The sequence below is a fragment of the Lissotriton vulgaris genome, unplaced genomic scaffold (assembly GCF_964263255.1).
Source record: "Lissotriton vulgaris unplaced genomic scaffold, aLisVul1.2 SCAFFOLD_736, whole genome shotgun sequence".
In the NCBI taxonomy this organism is placed as follows: Eukaryota; Metazoa; Chordata; class Amphibia; order Caudata; family Salamandridae; genus Lissotriton; species Lissotriton vulgaris.
Window position 1 is genome coordinate 541,150 of NW_028243083.1, and position 22,293 is coordinate 563,442.

General features: G+C 43.7%; 1 protein-coding gene across 2 annotated transcripts in view; it reads left to right on the forward strand.

The window, feature by feature from the left end:
• LOC147668707 (phospholipid-transporting ATPase IC-like) overlaps positions 1–22,293 on the forward strand; it is a 515,423-nt gene that overhangs the window by 408,390 nt on the left and 84,740 nt on the right. For both annotated transcript variants that reach the window (XM_086948491.1, XM_086948490.1), the window contains exons 21-22: positions 12,652–12,748; positions 20,650–20,938. In XM_086948491.1, the coding sequence (XP_086804617.1) occupies positions 12,652–12,748; positions 20,650–20,938 (386 nt within the window). The remainder of the gene's footprint in view (positions 1–12,651; positions 12,749–20,649; positions 20,939–22,293) is intronic.

Here is a 22,293-nt window from a genome sequence, read left to right on the forward strand (position 1 = left end):
CACCTTTCGTAATGTACATTTTGTCGAGGATCATCTATACTGCTAAATGATTTGGTGAAATGCCGTCTTTTAGTTATCCAGTGGCAGGATTATTGTGCCTTTCTGTGTTCCATTTTTGCATTTAACAATTTTCTCACTTTATTGTGGAAAATTGCAGTAGTCCTCATGTACAGATTATTCTGCTGTTGATCAGGCCCTTGTGCCAGAGCTTCACTGTGTCAAGCCGGTTTATTTTGAGTGACTCTAATGCTGTATTAGAAAACATTCTATTCTAGGTATTGGTAGATCCATATACAGTAACTAACTTTCAATAACTGTGTAACCAAAATAGCACTCCTGGCAATAAACTCAACTTTGTTACTAGGGCACTAACGTTATGGTGCCTTAAAAGTTGGGATTGTCTGACCTACTAGGTACTGAAAAGGAGAAGTAATGATCCATGATCTGGGGCTTTTAGCCTCAGAGTTGAATGTAGGGCGTAAACTATCCTAAAACTGTGTACTTGGTGCCATGGTTCCACATGATCACCCAGTGAACATTGGTGTGCATGGAGCACCATGATGCCCAAAGCTGATGAAAGATCTAATAGCATCCAATTTTTAATCTGCGTAGCTATTTTTTACTATCCACTTATTCAGTTTTGGCTGCTGTCCTGTTGCTCTTCTAAATCCTCAACACGCATATTGGAAGTGTGACAAGATGATGCATTAAAAAAAAAATCCAGTTGACTCTGGCACTTTATCTTGGACATTTCTTCACGTCTCAGTGTAGCATATGATTTGGCCCTTCGGGTAGTCCTGCCATCTAAGTCAATTCTGGGTGTTACAAAACAATAGATGTCAAATGTCAAAGGCTTTTGTATAGCGCAACAATTCGCCAGTAAGGTCTCGGGGCGCTTGGCAAAATGAAGGCATCAACCTTAAAGGGAGCAAAAAATGGTTGGGAGGGGAATTAATTGGAAAAGAGCCAGGTTTTCAAACTCCTGCGGAACGCTAGATGGTTGGAGAGAGACAGCAGATGGGAGGGCAATTTGTTCCATAATTGCGGTGCCAGGTAAGAGAAAGCCCTGCATCCATTTCTGGAGGGTGATTAGGTGATTAGATAACTTAATTTGTTTTGAAGTAAAGTATTCAGTGGCAGCCGGCAACGGTCTGGGGTGGTGGGGCAGTGGGTAAGAAGTTGTAAAGAAAGAAAGACACTTATCTCCTTGCCACTCTCTCCCATGTTGTCTCCCCTACGCGTTGCCCAAACCGGAAGCAGTGAGGCTCCCCTGAGCTAATCACAACTCTGCAATGCTACGTTGAGATTGGTCTGAGTGCCGTAGTTTGGCGCTCAGCCGGTGATTGTGGGCATGGGCATGTTCTCCACCCAGGCTGTAATGCAGCCTGGGTGAAGAATATGCGAAGTCTGCATGAATGTTTGGTCATCTCAAGATGTCCAGCCAAAGCATCATGCACACTTCAGTGTGCCACCACTTCTCCCCTGCACTGCTCTGAAAGTAGAGCAGCCCGCCCCTCCTCCATGCTGCCATAGCAGGAAAAATAGAATGATAATATCAAGTTATCATTTTATTTTTCCTTTCTTTCACTGCTGCAAAGCAGTGGGGCGATGCTCCGCCGCCTAAGCAGAGGAGCCGCCACTTAAACTGCTGAGGATAAACTGGGCACTACCAGTGGATTTTGTTTGAATATCAATATCCTAAGGAGTAACTTGTCTGGTAGTATGTGCCCTATCAAGGTTGCACATGCTACCAGAGCTACAGTGAGTGGTTATTACTATGCCTAATACTAGGAAAGACACTGCAATACAATGCAAACCAGTTGCAAGATAGTCTCACCTGCATTATCACAGTGAGCGTGCCCTAAAGGTGGTGAATGTTGGTGTGCTTGGTATCTGGAACATACTATTTATCAGTTGCAGCACAAGGATGCTACTGAAGATGGTGAAGTTAGGGGTGGTACCTAGGGGATGGGAAGCAAAACTGTGCCACAAAACAGGAGTGTGCGTAAAGGCCACTTGGCCCACCGCACATATGATGGAGTGAGATTATTTAGATTAGAACAATGGTCTAAGAACTCTCCCTGTGCAGTGCTGAAGCAGCAGTTGGGAGCAGACCGAAGGATGTAACAGCTAAAGGTGTTGTTGCCTTAGTAAATGGTCCATAACTGCTATTCCACATGAAAACATAGTCTGGCAAAATATCTTATCCAAATAGATTCCAAAATGTAGACTTATAAAATCTCGGCATTGCATAAATATATAGTAAATAGTTTTCCCCCTAAAGTCCTCAACTTCAAACAACGTTGCCCATCTTTTTTTTTATTTAGCAGCAGTGGAAAGAGTTTGATACATTGATTAAAATGCAAAACCTGTCATAGCATACAGTATTTGGATAACAAGTGCAATTTCACTGTACCCATCCTTCCTCTGCCCTTTTATTTACATCTGATGAATACATTTCACCATTGGGGCACAATGTGCAAACTGTGCCAAGGGCCGCCAAGTATATAAAATTATTGGTTTTTAAAAAAAACTTTTTTTATTAGTTCAAGAACAACATAACATGTTAGAAGGGCATCATTTAGCCGGGCACACTGGTGGATAATCCCCTGCACCCAATCACTTTCTCAGACAATCGCTGTTATATACTTGCAGTCCAGCCCTAACAGTGATGCATCAGTTGCCGCAACAAATTCTATTCAATTGGATGTGTAGAAAAGAACTCGCTTCTGTCTTCTATAAATTTGTCCTTATGATGCCTGTGCGGTCCCAATTAGAGTGCTATTCTCTTCTGTATGAAAACCTACAATAGTAGGTCCTTGAGTAAAAAATATTACAGTAGGTTTTCAAGATGGAATACTGTGCAAACCTATTTCATATGCTCTTCAAACAAGGATGAACTGGGATATGTGCCAGTATAACCAGCAATAACACACTATTTAGATATTTTGGACCTGTTTTAGATTTTGGCAGACTGGTTACTCTATTACAACGGTGACAGACATGCGGTCCACCAAAATAAAAATCCCATTGTATCCTACGTGATTTATGTTTTGGCGGACAGAATATGCATCAACATTGGGTCTGACAATCTCCTCTACCAAGATCTAAATCAGGCCCTCTATCAGTTGTGAAATCAAATAGATTCATAACCAATACTGACGTTCTTTGCGCTTAGACATGATCAAAATGCTATGTGTCCTGAGCAAAGACTCTATGCATAAGTCTTGGCTGGTCTTGCAGCATAACTAGTCTGGCCATTAACTAGACCAATGTAAACTTTGCGACTCCAATAAATTAAGGTTAACAGAATATAGTTTGAACAATTTGGGAGAGGTTTGCATGAGTAATAGAGATACTTTGAGAAAGAATATATGAGCTCCGCCCCGCCTTACCAACATGAAAGGTACAACTTGATTTTTTTTTTCTCCTGTTGATGGATCTTGAATTCTTCAGATGCTACTATACATGATTCAAGGATTCAATGATGGTGAAACTGAAGGTTATATTTGTCATTTGGAATGTCTAAAAGTCTTAAACCGATCTGGAAGTAAATAATCATTCTAGACTGGAACATAAAAAAAAGTAGTTCAGTAACCTTATGGCGCTACAACAGATATCGGTTATAACCTTACATTTAATATGCTTGGGATTTTGAAAAAGATTAGTAGAGTTAATGTAGGAAAGTGCCCCTTTTTGACATGGTCTCCTCTGCTCTTTGCCAGGTAAATGATGCTATTTTGGCTCAAAATACACTGGGTTCCTTCTAACCAGGTCCCCAGTGCCAGAGCCCTTTCCTACAAAAGTGCAATTGTTCCCCCAATTGGGAAAACCTTTAGCACCCTCTGTAACTCCCTAGTAAATGGTACCTTTTTTTACCTAGGACCTGAGGTACTATAGAGGGCCCCTAAGGGCTGCAGCACAAATTGTGCCACCCTATGGGACGCCTCACCAATCACATGCTAGACTGCCATTGCAGCTGCGTGTCTTGTTGGAGACAAAGTGAAAACACAACATGTCGCACATCCCTGTGTGTCTTGTCACCTGCCACTGCATGTAATATTTGTATATCACTCCTACAGCAGGCCTAACAGCCGTAAGGCAGGGTGCTAAATATTACATGCGAGGGCCTACCTGCCTGAGCAGATATACCACTGTGCTGCCCATTCCTATTACTGCCAGTACAAGTGACAGGTGAAGCCATCTTAAGATGAGCTGGACAATGTGAAAACGAGTTCCCCAGCTACATGAGGGCCTCACTGAAAATAAGGAAGATTGGTATCAAACATCCCCTTTAGGTAAACCCACACTGATATCAGTGTTGTATTTAAGAATATATGTTCACAGAGGGCAGCGTAGAGGTGCCCCTGAAAACGTTGTCTCTGGTGTCCTTGTGACTTGTTTCTGCCAGCTTGCCACCCGCGATGCTTTCCTGACCTCCCTGGGTAAGAGCGTTTTGCTCTCCTTTGTAACACCCCCTCCCACAGGATGACCTCCTGATTAGCCTGTCTGGGCTGGCAAGCTTCAAAGAGCTACTGCCGTCTTTGGAATGTGAATGTGGCTCCCCTCAGAAGAGGAAGCTGCCTCCCTTTGTTCAGGGCCCCCTTTGCACCTAGGCAGGCAGGAAAATTAGCTAGTCAGATAGGCCACCTCCAGGCAAGTACCCTCCTAAAGTGGGCAACTGTGAGGTGGACTCGCCTTTTCAGAAGTAGCAATATTTGTGAAGGCACACCTAGAAATTCTGGGACATTGTTCTGCCCACTTCCCACAGGATGTGGTCATATAGGGAGTGTAGTGACCCTAAGGGTCAGTAGCCCATTGGCTACTACCCTACACTCCCCTAAATTCAGTATTTAATGTTCCCCTGGCACCAGAGAAGCAGATTTTGATGACTTACAAGAGCCGCATAAGCAGAAGACTGAAGAGCACACCTGACTTGGCCCCAGCCCTTCTTTCCCACTGTTCTGCTGCTGTTCTCTGCTGAACCAGCACCAAAGACGACTCATCCTGCAGCTGTGTGCCTCCAAAACCTGGAAGGACTGCCTGCCTTTGATAAAGACCAAGACCTTCTGAAGAACAGCAGAACTGTTCCCCGCACCCTGTAGAGACTTCAAAAGAAAAGACTTGGAGGCCTGCGGAACTACCAAAACCTGATACCTGTAGCAACCACTGCATCCGTAGCCTCTGGCCTGAGTTTAAGTGGGCCACCGGTGTCAACAATGTCCCCTATCCCTCCAGAGCTAGAGTCTGTCGTGGTTTCACCCCTCATGGACTTCCTGACATCACCTGCATCTTTTGCAAGGATGCTTCCTCTACTACTCCTGGTAAGAAAACCTGACTGTTAAAGACACCTCTGAATCCATTGCCCCTGGGCCATGGAGAAGAGGACCCTGGGTGTCCCTTTGTCCGTATGCAACGCAATTCTTCCCCCCGTTGGTTCACCCCTACTGACCTTCCAGCCAGAGCCTGCAGCCTCCTTTAACAGGGACTGATTTCCATGGAAATCTAGTGGGCTCCCAATGCTGTTTTGCACCCTCACGCGGCTGCCCTCATTCTGTTTGTGGTGTCCTGCTGGTGCTGCCTTGGACTTTGCCCACCACTTGGTCTTGTAAATTGTTGTACTAAACCTGTTGCTGAACTTGTTATTCCTTTCATAAGATAACATAGCAAAACTCAGAAGTATAAAGATACTTGCTATTTTTATAATTGGTGTGTATCTTCTTCTTGAGTCGTGTCATTTATTGATCATAGTGTGAATTTGCAAATGTGTTGCACTCGTCTTGGTTAAGCCTAAGGCTGCATGATCACACTACCCCTAATGGAGCACCGTGGGATTGCTAGAGCAAGCCCCTTCCACTTATAAAGGAACCCCTTGACTCTTTACAAGGTATACCAGACTATTGATAAAGATAAACAGCCAGCTTCCTAAAGAAAAGTAGAAAGAGACTCTAAAAAGAATTGAAATAAACATCAATAAATGTAGGACTGTAGGCACAGTTGTATTAATGTAATCGTGATATCAGGGAGGACCATTAATGTGCCAGAAAATTAACTTGTTGCAGTTGTAACAAGCACTGGTATAGCCAATTGGTCTAGCTTTAATTTGCTGCACTCTGCGTACTTAAAAGCTTGCTGCATTAACATGGGCACATCTTTCATCCTAAAGTCATGCAGACACACCACTAGCTCTGCACTCACACCTCTTAAACAGCACCTACGAACTGTACACTCAGCACTCCTACACTGTTTACCCTGCACTTTCCTGTAGTCTGTCCGTCTCTCTCTCACACACAGTCATCCACCGCTCAATCTGTAATAATACACTGCTCTTTCCATGCACTCATAGACCACTAAAACAGCAGTCTCTAAGCTAACCCTGCACATACTGTTCACACGCTACTCATTCACTGCTTGCTCTGCTCATGCACTCGCCTCTCACATTACATTCACCCTCTACTCCCATACCACTCACCTTGCACCCATACACTGCTCGGGCTGCGCTCAGACTGGTCACATACCAATTCCCCCAAACACACTTGTACTTCTCACCCCCCACTTTCGTACTATACTATTACTGCTTCCCTACACTGTCGTCCCACTCCCCTTTCACTGTCCCATTCACAAACTGCTTACCCTGTACTCCTCTATCTCCTGTAGTCCCACTGTTCTCCCTTGCACTCGCACTACTGTCCCTGCAAACACAATGCTTTCCCTGCACTCATACCACTTTGCCTGCCTGAAGAGGGGTGAAACCCTGAAAACCGGTCCTAGGATGCTGGTTTCTGGTCCTGGGTGGACATGGCTTGGCAGTTTGGGCTGGACTGTTCCCATAAGGCACAGGGTCAAGACTGATTTGCATATGGCCAGGTCTAAACTGGGGTGGCATGGTGAGCAAAAGAATGATGGATTTAACCCAGATCTCTTGACTGGGGGTGAATGTTTTGATTTGTTATGCATTCCGTCCAACTGTGTGTCTTTTGATTTAAAATGCTTGCACTGATAGACATAGACTCTTTGCAGTGCTTCATCCAGTTAGGGAAAATCAACAGGAGTGCAGCCTCTACTATTGCAACATAATGAAGAGTTCCCCACTTGAACACCACCACACCATTGCTTTGGAATGTGATAGACCTATTAGTTGTGCGGAACCCTCCTCCAGCCAATAAGATCAAAATACAAGTACTCTTTAAGAGGAGACACACTAGTTTTTCCTAATCAAGTGATGTACACAGGACAATCAACATCTGGATAGAGCCAAACCCTTTTTTCAGTAGTACTTCTAGAAGCTCTTTTTCTACTCATCACATAAGGACTGGCAATTATTTCGCTGTCAAGCCAGACCTAAAAAGCAAAGATCACCACAAGCCACCTTGTAAGACCAAATAAAAAATGTAATGACAGTGTCAACTCTTTTAAAGAAAGTCTGGCAAACATACATCTGGAGAGCCTGGAAGATATAAAGCATCTACAGTAGGAAAGTCCGCTTGATTAATCCTTCCAATCAACATATGGCTTCTTTAAGTGTTGCAAATATTTGAGTTATCATACGACTCTTGAATTTTGAAAACATTTCCGTAGAATCTGCTTCTTTTTCCGCTTGGAAGCCAAACACACGAGCTAGCATCTGTAGCTGAGCTAGCTTGGGTAGCATCAGTAGTTGTACCCAGCACACCGTCCCCATAGCTAAGAACTTTAAGTTGCTCTGAGAGCAGAATGGATGAGAGCGAGCTTGGAAGTGACACCAGAAATGCCTCACTATAATGAGCATAGAATATTGGAGGAATAGAGCATCATTATCGAGTTCCCCAAGAGATTTCAAATGGACCTGAGAAATGTCAGTTGCTTGTAACCATTGCATGAATTGGTGTCCCTTCCCCTAAATACAGTCATTCCACCTGATCAAAGGATTTTTTCCCAAGCCAAAGCAACTATAGGTTTGTGTAGCATCTTAAGTCAATTAAGGCAGCCAGAAATACTGTTTTTAACAGTCCAGACTTACTGATTGCTGCTGCTTTTTTCTGCTATCCCCATTTCTCCTCCTTTTCCTGCTATTGGATGGGACATTCTTACCTTTCTCAAAAGTGGATGCACTGGATCGCATCCGTTGAACATGGTTAGAACATGGCTATTGATTCCCATTCCCTGTAACTAAATGTCATTCCACCATTCATATTTGAAGATTATAATTCTAAATTCAAATGATAATAAATCTAAAATCACCAATAAGATGAGAAAAAACAGTTATATGCCTATCAGCAGTCAAACTCTCACATGTTCATTCAGTATCAATAAATGCCTTTTAAGGAAGAAAAACATTCTAAGAAATCAAACCTAACCATCCTATGCAGCACTGAGGCAGTGGTTGAGGATATGCTCAATATAACTTCAAAAATATAGACTGCTAAGAGCTTGAACTTAACCTTGCATAAATATCTCTCTAAATGTTACTCCTCAATTTTCTAACCAAATTTAAACAAACCTGCATCTTTACATATGTTGGGACATGGTTAGTTTAGAATTCTAACTCAATTCTTAGTTGTTTTTTTTGGGGCAGTGCTTGATAGTGAGATTAGGTACAGGTCAAACATTTAGTAGGGAGATATTTATATAAGGTCATGATTTCTATTGGCTGTATTTGAATCGGTTTTTACATGACTGTATTTTGCAGGCTGTTTTATCATGCTACCTAAACTAGGAGAATGTTTTTTGTTTGTTACGCATAGTATCTTGGCACAAAATCATCAGAGGGGCCTAAATACGCCACAAATCTTGTTTATTGAAGTTGAGTGAGCAAATAGAGAAATATTTGTTATGAGCCACCCCCAAAAAAACCTAAAAAGTCCAGTGATACGAACAAAGATCATCAAAGACAGCCCAAATTGAATCCTTCTTTCACAAATCCCTATTTCTAAATTCATTGTCTGTACTCTATTATAGCATAGCATGCCTCAATATATTTTCAATAATTATGTATTTCTTAAAAGGCGAACAATTGTAATCATTCTTGTGATGTTTGGTACGAAATGTCCTATATAGTACAATTCTCTGATCATTTAACATAAATCAACTGTTTCATGTTGGGACTTCTTCAGGGCATGGATAAGGGAGGGTGGGAGGAGTGATTGAGTATAATTGTATGCCCATAGGTGCAGTCTGCTTGGGAATGGGTTTATCTCTGCAACTGCTGCAGCGGCTGTGTCTCAGTTGCGTGAATCTATTTTAGGCGGATTGGGCTCTGCACCTCCTTCACCATCTGGTTCCCCTTTACCCAGGGGTCCCCCCCTTTGAGGCTGATGCTCGAGATCACCTGGGACCCCAAACCTATCCTCCCTTCCTTTTACGTACCACTGCCCTGGGAGGACGAACACTCACTGGTCAGCTGCTGCCACTGCTATTAGTTGTAGCATTGTTTTGATGGTTTATTAAATCAAATTGAACATTGTTTGCTTATGATCCTGTCACAGAACCCTGTTCTCTCACTATTATGCTCCTGCGCTCTGCCAGCTGTAGTTGTATTGCACATGGTTGAAGTTCCCCAAGACTGCCAGAGGCCCACTGCATTGTTAAACTATTCTGTATGCTTATGGCATAATGTTAGCTGTATTGTGCGTAGGGACTCTCTAGTCCATGGTATTGATGTTGGGGCAGCTTGAAGGAGAGTATCTCTCTGTACGCAGATGTTTCAGACTCCATTAATATATTTCAACTTTTTGGAAGTTTTTCAGGGTACCAGATAAAGTGGGACAAGTCTCTGGTGTTTCCTTTGGCCGGCTTGATCCCCCTCTCATGTCCGTTCGTGCTGGTACAGTGATAGGAATGAAAATATTTGAGTATTTGGATCACCAAGTCTGAGGAGGATTTCATGGCCTTGAATCTGCAACCACAACTGGTGAGATTGTGGGAGGATGTGGCCTATTGGCGATGGCTCCCAGTCTTTCAAATGAGTTGGGCAGACTTGTTCAAGATGATAGCCCTCCCTTGCCTGTGCTACAAAATACTATGTATCAGGTCCCAAATGCGTTTTTTGGGCGATTGAGGGAGAGTTTTGCGGCGTGTTGTGGGAGGGAGGTAGTCCGTGCATAGTGTTGCATACATTTCAACGAGGGGTCTATGAAGGTGGGCTGGTGGTTCCTGATATCAGGAGTTACTATCTGGCATCCCAGCTCATTACTATAAATGACTGGGTCTTTACATCACACACCGAACCAGCATATCAGATAGACCGCTATTCCATTGGAAATGGTGGCTACCCTGCCGCACTATATCGCAGGAGCTGCAAGAAATCTCTCCCAACGCACACGCAGACGGTGGTACATGCCTGGCAAGCAGCCACAAAACTACTGTGGTGGGAGGCCAAATTGACCAACCAAACCCCGCTCTGGGAATGCGACCTGTTGAGCGAGGTGGGGCACCTCTAGGGCTTTGATGGGTGGAGCCTCATTGCAATAGAGATATTTTGCAAAATAGGGCCATGATCAATTTCAAGGATTTACAAACCGAATATCAGATGATCGATAAGGCACGATTCTGCTACCTGCAGTTAAGGTGCCTTGAGATGTCACATACCGGACCAACACAGATTGGGTCGACTCTGACCAATGCTCTAGGCGTTGTTGGTAGGTGGGCTCCTTTTTCATACTATCTAGGCCGGCCCCAAATTTCAACACTACTGGACTGGGGTGACCCAGTCATGACCAATGTAGTGGGGCTTCAGGTTTTGGTGGAAGTATGGTGGCACCTACTGGAAGTGACAGGGGAAGTAAACTGGCCCAGGCACATTACATCTTGGCTCATGCTGGCCTCAGGGGTGGCAAAGAGGAACATTACGAGAATGTGTGGGATTGCCACTCCCCCAAATATTATGGACTGGGAGCATGGCCTAGATTGTTGCCAGCAGGAGGAGAAAGTGGTCTATCAGAGTAGAGCGTGCCCCAAAAAAAGGAAGAAGATTTGGAACCCATGGGAGAAATATAGGAATTAATTATGTAGGACCGGATAGATGCTGGAACAGAAAGGGATTGGAAATCGGTGCTGCAGCGATAAGCTACTTTAAATTCTGTATGACTCTTTCCTGCTCACTATTGCCAGGGGGCATTCTGTCTCGGTATTAATGCAATGGTGTACTAAGCAGTTGTTTAATGAAGAGAATGTTTTTAAAAAATGTTGGCTGTATTGAGTTATATGGTCCTCATTTTTGTGCTATTACTATACGTGCCATACTGTGGTATTTTATACTGTGAGATAGCTGAATAAAAACAAATTTTTAAAAAATGTACTGATGTACAAACTTTTTTGAATATTTTCAATTTGCATCAATTATGTTTGCAACGTTGTAACTATAAAACCTTTCTTTATTTCTCAGTCAGTATTTTTACATGGGGTAATCGCTTGTGATAAATATTGTAGTTAATAATTGTCACTAATTTAAATTGTTAGCCTCCATAATATAATCTACATATTATTGTTACAAATAAGTGACTGATTTTTGTATGAAATGAGATTTTGTATCAGAACATGCCATGTGTAAAGTATGGCGACTCATATACTGCATTGTTTTTTCATTTAGTGAGACAGTTGCATAGAAGTTGATAGTCTGTGAACTCCTTTTGTTATGTACGAATATCTGGAAACAAATAGCCTCTGTAATTGTTTCACACCAAGTGACACAGGTTGTATACATGTGTGGTTTATGCTCTTGCTTAACATTATCACTGGTGCTTTCCTTAAGGCTTATTGTATCCTCTTGTGAATGGTATGTCAATTTTTGACCACAGTAGGTCTGGAAGAATTTGTAGAAACCATAGCATTACTTATCTGTTCACTTCTGCATAGATGATGTGCTATGGCCCACCTAGTTTCCATCCTGCTAAAAGAATTATTTCTAAATTTTAAATATTGTAAGTGGGTATTGGAGCGAGAATCCGTATTTTGTTATTCAAAGAACAGGTGACAAGCTCTACTAATGAGTATCTATGCCAGAGCTTCTCCAAGCTCTCGATCTCTCAGTTCTGGATGGCAAAGGGGCATGTCTGCGAGTCAGCAAACAATAGAAATGCAAGTGGCCTCCTATATTTAAGTAGTGTGTATTTGCATGCATGTCACAACATGCATGACATCCGTTCATGTTTGTGCAAACAAGCTCAGACCCAGGAGATAGTTATGGTTGGGATAGAGTAGAGGTATCAACCTCTATTTGGAACACAAAGTGGATGTGATCAGCATAAAGTGCCATTTAAGTACAAACAATTATGTCCAATGTAAGATTCCCGCTCTAGAAAAGCTACCCGAGGAATGTGTTAGTAAAATGAATAAACTGCATTTCTGAATATTAATTTAGAGGTTGAACTGTATTTGATGATGAGACACTTTATGGTATGCATTTTTGGTGTCATTTAGATAGCTGTCCTTTGGGAACAGAACCATGGAAAATATATAGGAATACCTCAGAATGGTCTGTAAATCTTGAAGTGTGAATTGCAAAATGAAATCCCAAGGGGTATTGGTAGAGCATGACACCTACTGTTTAGAGGATTTCTGAACAGCTCTATGGTACATTGTTACTGTTCCCACAGTAGCATGTGATGCAAAGTTAATAGATTTAAAATTAACACCAATGACAAATATATCTCTTTGGAATCTTTTGTTTTTTAGTGCTCTCCTTCAGAAAAGAATGGGGAACCAGCAATATCAAAATGAAGGGAATCAGGAATTGAACAAACGTGCTCTTATCATCACCGGTTCTTGGTTGGTATGTAAAGCTCTGCATTTACTTGAGTAAGACCTTACTGTACAGTTGCATTGAATGCTGTAGCTCCTTTTGCAATTTGTTCTTGGTCATAGGTTACTGTGATGAATACCTGTTTGTGGTTAACAATGTTGATGCTAAACAGTGAACTTTATGTAGCTGTTGGTCGAATTGTTATATCAAAATCTTCAAAAAAATTAGTTGTAGCCAATATGAAATTATTGTGTTAAATATTATTGATGCAAACGTGCAAAGATGCATGTCTACTTAATCTTTTCAATTTGATTTAGGACTATTGTGATTGTTATGAAGGTAAATTTGATTTTCATTAAATGTATTTGTAAATTTGTTTAAATAATTATGAAGCACAAGTACTTCTTATTGATACCTGATCTTTCTGCCTAGTAGTCATTGCTGAAGAGTGGATGGGATTGGCTAGACTGCATTGACCAATTGAAAATGAACAAACTACCATGAGTTGCACACCCCATGAATTCACAAAGTTGTGAAATAAAGGGTCTCATTTTAGGTTTGACAGCCCAGCTGTCAAACCCCTATTGTGTTGGAGACAGGACATCTGCCATACAGTCAGCAGCTAGAGCTGATCAGTTCATAGGCATACCCGCTTCAGGATTAAAAGTGTCAGCAAATCCACTATGTCAAATTACTCTCTTATATCCTTACACTGTCTCTAGTAGCTGTTACTTAAGAATGTTTTGTTAGATACCTAACAGGATCTTTCCACTTTTGTAGTTAAATGAGCTCCCACCATAAAGAATGGAAGTGTAACAATGGGGCTCAAACTAGCTCTTGGTGTGAAGAGCAGTTAATCTACGAAGCCATGTTGAGGGCAATTTCGACAGGCCTGTGAAAAGATTCAAATGAAAAAATAAACTATGGTGTACCATCAAATCTCATCTTAAGGGTGGTCTCACCCTGAACTTTTTGTTTTACTACTCCAATTTTGCTGATCTCGTTTTTGTTGGCCTTAGGAATTGGTGCACTTTACCACTGTTAACCAGTGCTAAAGTGTGTGTGCTCTCGCCTTCAGGGATGGTGAAATTGGCTCACACCTAGTTGACATATTTAATTTACTTGTAAATCCCTAGTAAAGTTGTACCACATGTACCCAGGGCTGTACATTAAATGCTACTAGTGGGCCTGAAGCACTTATTGTGGCACCCACTTAAGTAGTCATCTAAACAGGTCTAAGGCCTTCCATTGCAGTCTGTATGCACAGTTTTCAAATGCCATTTTGACCTGCCAAAGCAAACCTTTTGCCAGACATAAAACCTTCCATTTTAATGCATATAAGCCACTCATAGGGTAGGCCCTAAACATCCAGTAGGGCAGGGTGCAGTGTATTTAAAACGTTGGACATGTACTTTAAATGTTCCATGTTTTGTTGGTGAAAAACTCTTAAATTCATGTTTTCACTGTTGCAACGCCTACCTCTCCCATAGGATCAAATTGGGTCAACGTATTACATTTATTAAGTGATAGTTGGCAATTGGGAGCATGTCAGAATGTCGAATTTTGTGTCTAAACACATGTAAAAAAATGTAACACATTTTATTGGATGTTTGTATTACATAGTGGATGGAGCCAATTACTGAGAGGCAAGTAGAAATCTGTTACAACAAGGTACCAGTATAGCAAGCATCAACATGAGCCTGTAAAATGCAGGCAAACAAAACAACTATGGCACAGACTGTACACTTTGCTCCCCAACCTCGAGGGGAGGAGGGAATGTAAACGTTCTCTTATATAGCCAAGACTGTTACACAAGAGTGTCGGAAACTGGTGTATATGTTTACTGATTTATGATGGGTCTATCGGTTGTGTAGGGGATAGGTCAATGCCTCTTTATGTTGCCCAGCAGGACCCAACCTTTTTATGTTTCTGTGGGCAACCTCATGTCTTGAACACGACTATCTCTGCCCCCATACATGTGTCCATGGTGCGCTTCTAAGCCCCAATTGAATGTGTAGCAGTCCTTTTCCAGAATTTGGCAATGTGCCTCTTGGCTGGTGTGAGACCCAGGAACAAGAGGTGCTGTTCTGTTTGAAGTGGATCCCGTCTGTACTGTGTAGTAAATATAACTTGGGCGAGATACCAGGATAAGACCCTTTCTAGGCAAGCGAAAACCTTTCACCGATATGCCTGAAGAGACCTGCAGCCCTATACCAGGTGAAAGCAGGTCCCCTCCTCGTCACTGCATCAGAGATATAGGGGACGGTATAACTCCCATGCACTAGAGGCTTGATCATGTATAATAAGGTATAGGCACATATTTGAATTGAATCCAACAGTATTGTGTCGCAATAGCTGCACCCCGGGGACTTTCTAGGGCCTCCGTCTAGTCGTCATCTGTGAGGTCCAGGATATCGGCCTCCCACGCCATACGTGTTGTGTTTAATGTTGTATGATTGTGTATGATTAGGGTTTGATAGACTTGCCGGATTTTGTGTGCCCCAGATCCCCCATTAGCAGGCACCCTACCATTTGGTGGAATTCCGGCAACCCCTCCAGAGGACGGATCACTGGATTCAACGCATGCCTAAGCTGTAAATATCTGTAGAATTGGTTGCGGTGGAGGTGGTACTCCGTTTGTAGCTGTAGGAAGGTCTTCAGGACTGTTCCCTGGATTATGTCACCCAGTGAACCACCCATACAAGGATAAATTTAAGGTAGACCACCTCTTCGTTTTGTCTTGCATACGGGAGAGCAATGGGTGGATATTAGCGGACTTGCTTGAACAATATGCCACGGTATTGGAAACCCTCTGGGTCATGGGAAAATTGAGCTGCCCATGTTCTTCTTCCCTGGTTTCTGCAGACTGGGAACAACACTGACTTCGAGAGATTCGAGCCCAGACCCGATGTTTCCCAGAACACACAGAGAATTTGTAGGATTCTTGGGCCGGAGAATCCTGGATCTGTAAGGAAAAACAGTGCATCATCTGCATAGAGTGCAATTATGTCTGATGCCTCAATTGACCAGTCGAATCCCCGCTCCAGGGGGGTCACGCCTCCCCCATGTTGCCAGGGGTTCTATGGCCAAGGCAAATAACAGCGGGGAAAGTGGACAGTCCTGTCTTGTTCCCTGTCGAATTGATAGTTCCCCTCGATCATATGCCCACCACTTGGACAGAGGTTGTGAGATCGGTTTGGCGAAGTTGTGTATATGAGAGGAAGAGCTGCCCGAAATGAAGCTCAGAGGATCTGGAAGACATAGTCCCAACTCAGGAAATGCCTTGTCGATATCGGCCAACAGAAGGGCTGCTGGACGTCTAAGTTCTGGGGCCTTCGCAATGGCATTGTGGACTCTCCTTGTATTGTTTCTAGTGGATCTGTGAGGCATAAAGCCTGCTTGATCCAGATGGACAAGTTCATTGATGTGCGTGTGGAGGTGATCTGCAAGTACTTTGCCCATTAGTTTAGCTTTGAAGTTTAAAAGAGAAATGGGGCGGTACAGGGAAGGCTCCTTACAAAGGGCAACCTGGTTTGTGGAACACCACAATTTTTGCATGACTCCAATCCTTGGGAAGAATCCACTGTTCCAGGGCTTCATGGAGTACATTTAAGAGATGTGTGCCCAGGAGGGACATATTAGATCATAGGAACTCACTTTGGAACCCGCTGGGACCCGGTGCTTCCACGTATAACATACCTGTCACAATGGTGTAGAGTCCACCGGAATCGGACCATGTTTTGGACACCCTGTAGGGAACCGTACGGTGTATGACCAGTCTCAAGAATGCACCTAGTTTGATTTTATCCGGGACCCCACAGACATTCCAAGTCAGGATGTTAAGTCCACCCATGGGAGAGTTAGTGGTGTGCACAGCCATCTATGTGTCAGGGGGGATACCAGAAGCAAGGCTAATGTGGAGGAATGACTAAATGTATGCCTGTGCCTGAACTGTGCAAACATTTATATAAGAAAACCTATTCTCTTTGCCCGCACCCCAATACTTCCTCAAACGTGAAGTATCTGTCGTAGCAGTAATTCTTACGGGTCCCCAAACGGGGACTCTGGATAGTTTCCGCTAATGGTTCCCCAACTTCCTAATGTCCTCAACCATGTTTGTTAAGGGTGTGGTGGAGGATTTAATACTAGTCTCCAAGCCTGATGGTGATCCATGGGTGGACCATGTACTCTGAACAAGCGAATGTCAGTATCTGGAAAGCATAGCTGGTGTCAGCCACGTTTTCCCAGTGGTCAAGACTCCTCACCTTGTGCCCGAGGTTGCCAATTGGATCGTGATCTGTGCCATGGAGGTGAACTTTTTCGGACGCGTTCGTTGGTTACCTTGTGAGGAGTTAGATTCCAGTAGAGTTGGAGTGTGTGGCTTGAGATGGCCAGCCTCGTCTACCAAGCAAAAATCACCTCAGGAGTATCAAAGAACAGTAATTAGGACTTATAAATGACTAGCATGTGGGCCGGGTATAGTAACATGTACTGTATGTTGAGCTCTCGGAGCTTGTGCTTAGCCACGGGTAAGGGCTGGCGTTGCTGCTGGACCAGTTGAGTATAGTTGGGGAAAAGCATGATGGTGTGCGAGTTATAGACTTGTTTCTCTTTGTGACCCCCCTGGAGAACTCAAGGATGGTGTCCCGGTCCATAAAGTTCAATAGTTTAGCGATAAAGGGGCGGGGCATTTCCCTGGGGGGCCTCAGTCATTGCCCGTTGGGCCTACTCCACAACAAAACAGGGGGATAAGTTGTCATCTAGCAGGATGGATTTCAGCCATTGTGTAGGTGAAACGTTCAATGTAGGTGACTTCGCATTCCTCCAGGAAGCCAATCAGGCGGATGTTATTTTGCTGAGAGCAACCCTCGTATCTTCCACCCAGGAGGCCAGTTATTGCACCACCACTGTAAGTTTGTTGACCTTTTGTTGTAGAGTTGCAACAATATCTTCCTCATCCGATACCCTGGTCTCGACTTCAGTAATGCTGTCAACCGCTTTCCTGAGGTCTTGTCTTAAAAATTATATTTATGAGCCCACTGCACTGATCTTTGCATCCAGTGTGTCACGGGCCTGAGAGATCACGGTTCGCAGGTCTGCATTGTCCATGATGGGGCCCCACTCTCAGCACTGACCGCACGGCCAGGGGTGGCTATAAACTGATCTAAGGTGCTCTGCTTTTTTGGTGGTGCCGGAGGGCTTATCCTTCATCATGATGATTAGAAGAGCAACTTATGGGCTAGGTGTCACCATTCCCTGCGCGCACCACAAGCGTGTCCCCTGATGGGTCCGGTCACCACTCTGGTAAACTTGAGGAGTATATCTGGGTAAGCTACTGGGGGCCAGGTCTCATGGAACCAGCCCACCCCAGGCCACAAGCTGCACTGGGCCTAGCCCGACCGCCTCTGCAACCCAGGGATGGACCACCAAGTGGGTTCCCTACTGGGGCCTTAGTCGCTGGATCCCCAGCTTACAGAGTCAACCCATGTGCCCTCCTGTTAATGTAGACTCCGGTGCTGCCAAACGCTCTCAGTTATACGTTTGGGAGGCAGACAGGCCTAGGGTCCTGAGATATCCCCCTGCCCAGGAAGGTTCCAGGTGTCTCTGCCACCTAGGCCCAGTCCGGGATTCAACCCCAGGCTCCTCCCGCACCTCGGGAGGAGTGGGGTTCAGCAGCGCACCCAAAAGTTGGAGAAATCCGCGCCACACTACGGGCCTACCTCACTGCAGTCGGGTCAGCGCCTCAAGGAGGCAACAAGCCCCAACTCGGGCACTCATGGTTAAAGGACCATGATCCAAAGATGTAGGCGAAGTGGGCGGGGTGTCCGCTTCACTCCCAGGCTAAAATCCAGCCCCAAGCGTCACTACAGATCGGGAGTGTGCAGGCCCTGGCACTGCAAACCCTCCTCACCTTGGCCAAGTGCCGCCCGAGTAGGGGAGATTGGGCCTCCACCCTGGGCTTCAAGGGGTGAAAGGCTAGGGCCAGTGAGGTAAAGCAGATCTGCCTACTATCACGCAGCTTTCGTTGGCTGCTGCTGGGCCCAGCTCCACTTAGGATGGCCCGCAGCGCTGGTGCGTCGACATTCCAGGTTGTGCATGTGCCGCACCACTGTGCCACATGCGGCCTCGCCACGGGAGCCCTGGCTGTGCAGCGCATTTCTCAGCCTCTGCTCAGACCAGTTGAGCCACACCTTCCGTCTTTTGCGCTTGCGACCACTGGGCAGCCGCGAGGCAATGTAGGCCCGTCGACCACGGGCAGCCCACGAGGTCGGGCCGGGAAGTGCTGTGGCTCGGTGCGCCGCCTCCCTGGCATCAATTTGGGGATCGAGTGTGTGTCTGCCGGATCTACTGGTCTGCCCAAAGGGGGGTTAAAAAACGATTTGGGGGGGATTTTGGGCTTGATGGGACAGAGCTCATCTAACAGACAACCACCATGATGTCTCTCCAAGCCACGCCCTAAATTTGAAGCCTTCTTTATTGGTAAAGTTGGATTTTAAGTTACATTTCTAAAAATGCCTTTTATTAAGTTGGCATTTTCGTGTCCCAACGACTTGGGCCTGTAACCTGGGTCATATGATTAGGTATAGCTGACAGTTGGTCTTTGTGTATTGCTCTCAGACAGTGAGACAAAGGGGAATAGTAGCTGGTAGGAGGGGCCACCTCTGACCTGATGTGGGGAAGTAGCTGTCACTTACCACACTTGCACAAAGGCTATGCACAGCACACTCGCAAATCTTTTTTTGACCCTAGTCGTTTGTGACCATCGACAAGGCAGGCAGGAAATTCCAAACACTTATGGGGTTGAAAATCTCCATTACCTTCTCCTACTTTAGAGTAGGGTCCAGGTATAAATAACGGACCCTCAGACCCAACTCTTCAGGACGCCTTAGGACCTGTGGAAAACATGAAAGGACAGCTGTGCTACTCTGCAAAGAGAACTGCTAGTCTGTTGCTCTGCTGCCTGAGGGAAAGGACTGGCCTTCATCTTGGTCACAGTACCACTATAGTTACTCCAAGGGCTTGTTGGCTGATCAGGGATAGAAAAGGCTCTATCCATCTTAAACCCAACACCTGGCGTCTACTTGCTGTGCGTCCTGCCCCCCCACTGGGTTTGCCACCCCAGTCCTGGACCCTTGGAAGTGAGCTGCAAGGTGCTCTGCCAGCCCAGCTGTGGTCCTGTGAGCAGAACTGAAGCAGCATGACACATCTCTTTGCAGCTGCTTCAGAACCGCCACAGCACAATGCATCCACAATGCAGGACCTTGCATCGCAGCAGGATGGTTCCTTGGAACTGGTGCTGCATGATGCATCCTGGACTGACCCCTTCACGTCGTGAGCCCTGCTGCGTAGCATATGTTCGACGCAGGACTTTGCACTGAAATTCCCTCATCGACGACTACGCATCACAGCCTCACAGCTCCTCGAACCCTCCACTGGACAACACATCCCCAATATAGGATCACACAATGCTAAGCAAAACAGGATTTTAGGTACTTTGTTCTGCAAGTCTAGCTTGGTCGCTGTATCTGGCGTACGCCCCATTACGTGCCTGGAAGTTAAACCTGACTGCTTGTGCAAAGCTACCAGATGGTTACGCACAGGTTAATTTAGGGTATGTTTGTGACTTTACCATAACAGAAATTGTGATTACTGCTTGAGTAGGATTTCACCCCCACTCAATCAGTAACCAAATTTTCTAGCAAGTATGTTGTGATGCGGTTTGCTAAATTGTATAGGTTGCATGTGGAATGTATGGTTTAGGTTACATATAAGTGATACACATATTTTAAGCTCCAGTGTACAGGAGATTTGGTAGTCTCAGAGTTCATATTATTTTGAAATGTTGCTGTTGCATAGTACATAGTTAAATGTACCTGTAAAGTTGTTAATGTCATTGCACACTAATTATATATCAACGTTTTATGACACAGAATGAAATTCTTCTGGAAAAGAAAAAGAGAAAAAAGAAACGATTGAGATTAAAATTTCCGAAAACACAAGAAGAAAAACAAAAAGAACTAGTTGACAAAATGAAAGCAGATGCAATAAAAGAACTGCGGCAAAAAAGCTTTGTAGATTTGGCTTGTGAGTGCAATGCAGTTATCTGCTGTCGAGTAACTCCAAAACAGAAGGCAATGGTTGTCGAACTGGTTAAAAAGTACAAGAAGGCAATAACACTGGCTATTGGCGATGGTGCAAATGATGTTAACATGATAAAAAGTAAGTTTCTTTTTCCTATAAACTTCATATAATTCATCTGAGATGTGAATGTAGCTTCAGAGGAAAGCTGTAGAATTACCATGTGTATTTATTCACCTAGACATTGTTGATCCATTGTTCATGCTCTACAGGTTTGATATGCTATTTTTTACTCAAAACCACACAAAGAAACAAAAAGTAAATTTTATTTGAAACAAAATATTTACTGTATTATTACAGGAGAAGAAGCATAGTTCTTTTTGAAACACATTATTTTCAACTACTTCTTTGCCGCTACTCAATAGCGAATTGTGTTTATTTTCCTGAGAAACCAGCCCAGACTGTGGCCCCCCCCAATCCAGTCCAGCGTGAAATACCTTAGTTTATTGACAGCTAGACCCAAGAGTAAAACTTACCTCGGTGCAATTGCTATGTGTAAGCAAATAAGCAGTACAGATGCAGCAATATGGTAATACATAAAGTGACAGTAGTCACACTAAATTTATGTAAAATATTAGTTACATAAGAAAAACACAACTAAAATTAATTAAAAAATGGTTAGACACGAAGTCAGTGAGAAAAATAACACTAATAAGCAGTCAAAGGTGAGACTATTGCCTTTTCCAAATTGAATTGAAAATGAATGAGAAAAATCTGTTTTAAAAAATTGGGGAGAACAGTAAAAAAAAAAGTGAAGAAAATGATTTATCGGTGTATAGTCAAACGTCCATTTTAGGAACATTCTGTTAAATGAGTAATTTTCTTTGTTTCAGTCTTGCAGACTTTTTCTACCTTCTTTTTCTAGATTGTGTGGTAATTAAGAGAGGTTTTCATCATTGAGGCATTTGCAAACTTCATCCCTACTCCTGTATGCTCACCAAATAAGAGTCTTGCAAACAATGGCCTCGAGTATATTTTTCTTTTTTATTTGATGTGTGAACATGCCATTGACTTTAAAGAAACACATCTAGTTCAGCCCAAGTTAACCATGAAATCTAAAGACAAATGGATATGCAGGCTCTTTAAAGACTAAAAGCTGGGAACTAACATTAACAAGGAAACATAGGACCCTATTGTAATATACTAGTCTAACAAAATATAGGTAACGATGTTCTGTCCCCTACAAATTATTTTCACCCCCCAAAAGGGCTCAGTGCTTCATCATTAGTAAAATAATACTTCATTTTATTTGAAAACGTTTAAAGGGGTATTTTTTGTCAATGTTGCGGAATGTAGTGAATCTTCAGAATTCCTTTTTTTTCTGGAAATTCATGTTCAAGACAGTCCTTCAGGTCTCAATCCATTATCAAACCCAGGAAAAGAGAAAAGGTCATTGAGACCTTTTTCCAATTCAGTAGTGTTTCATCTTTCTTGTG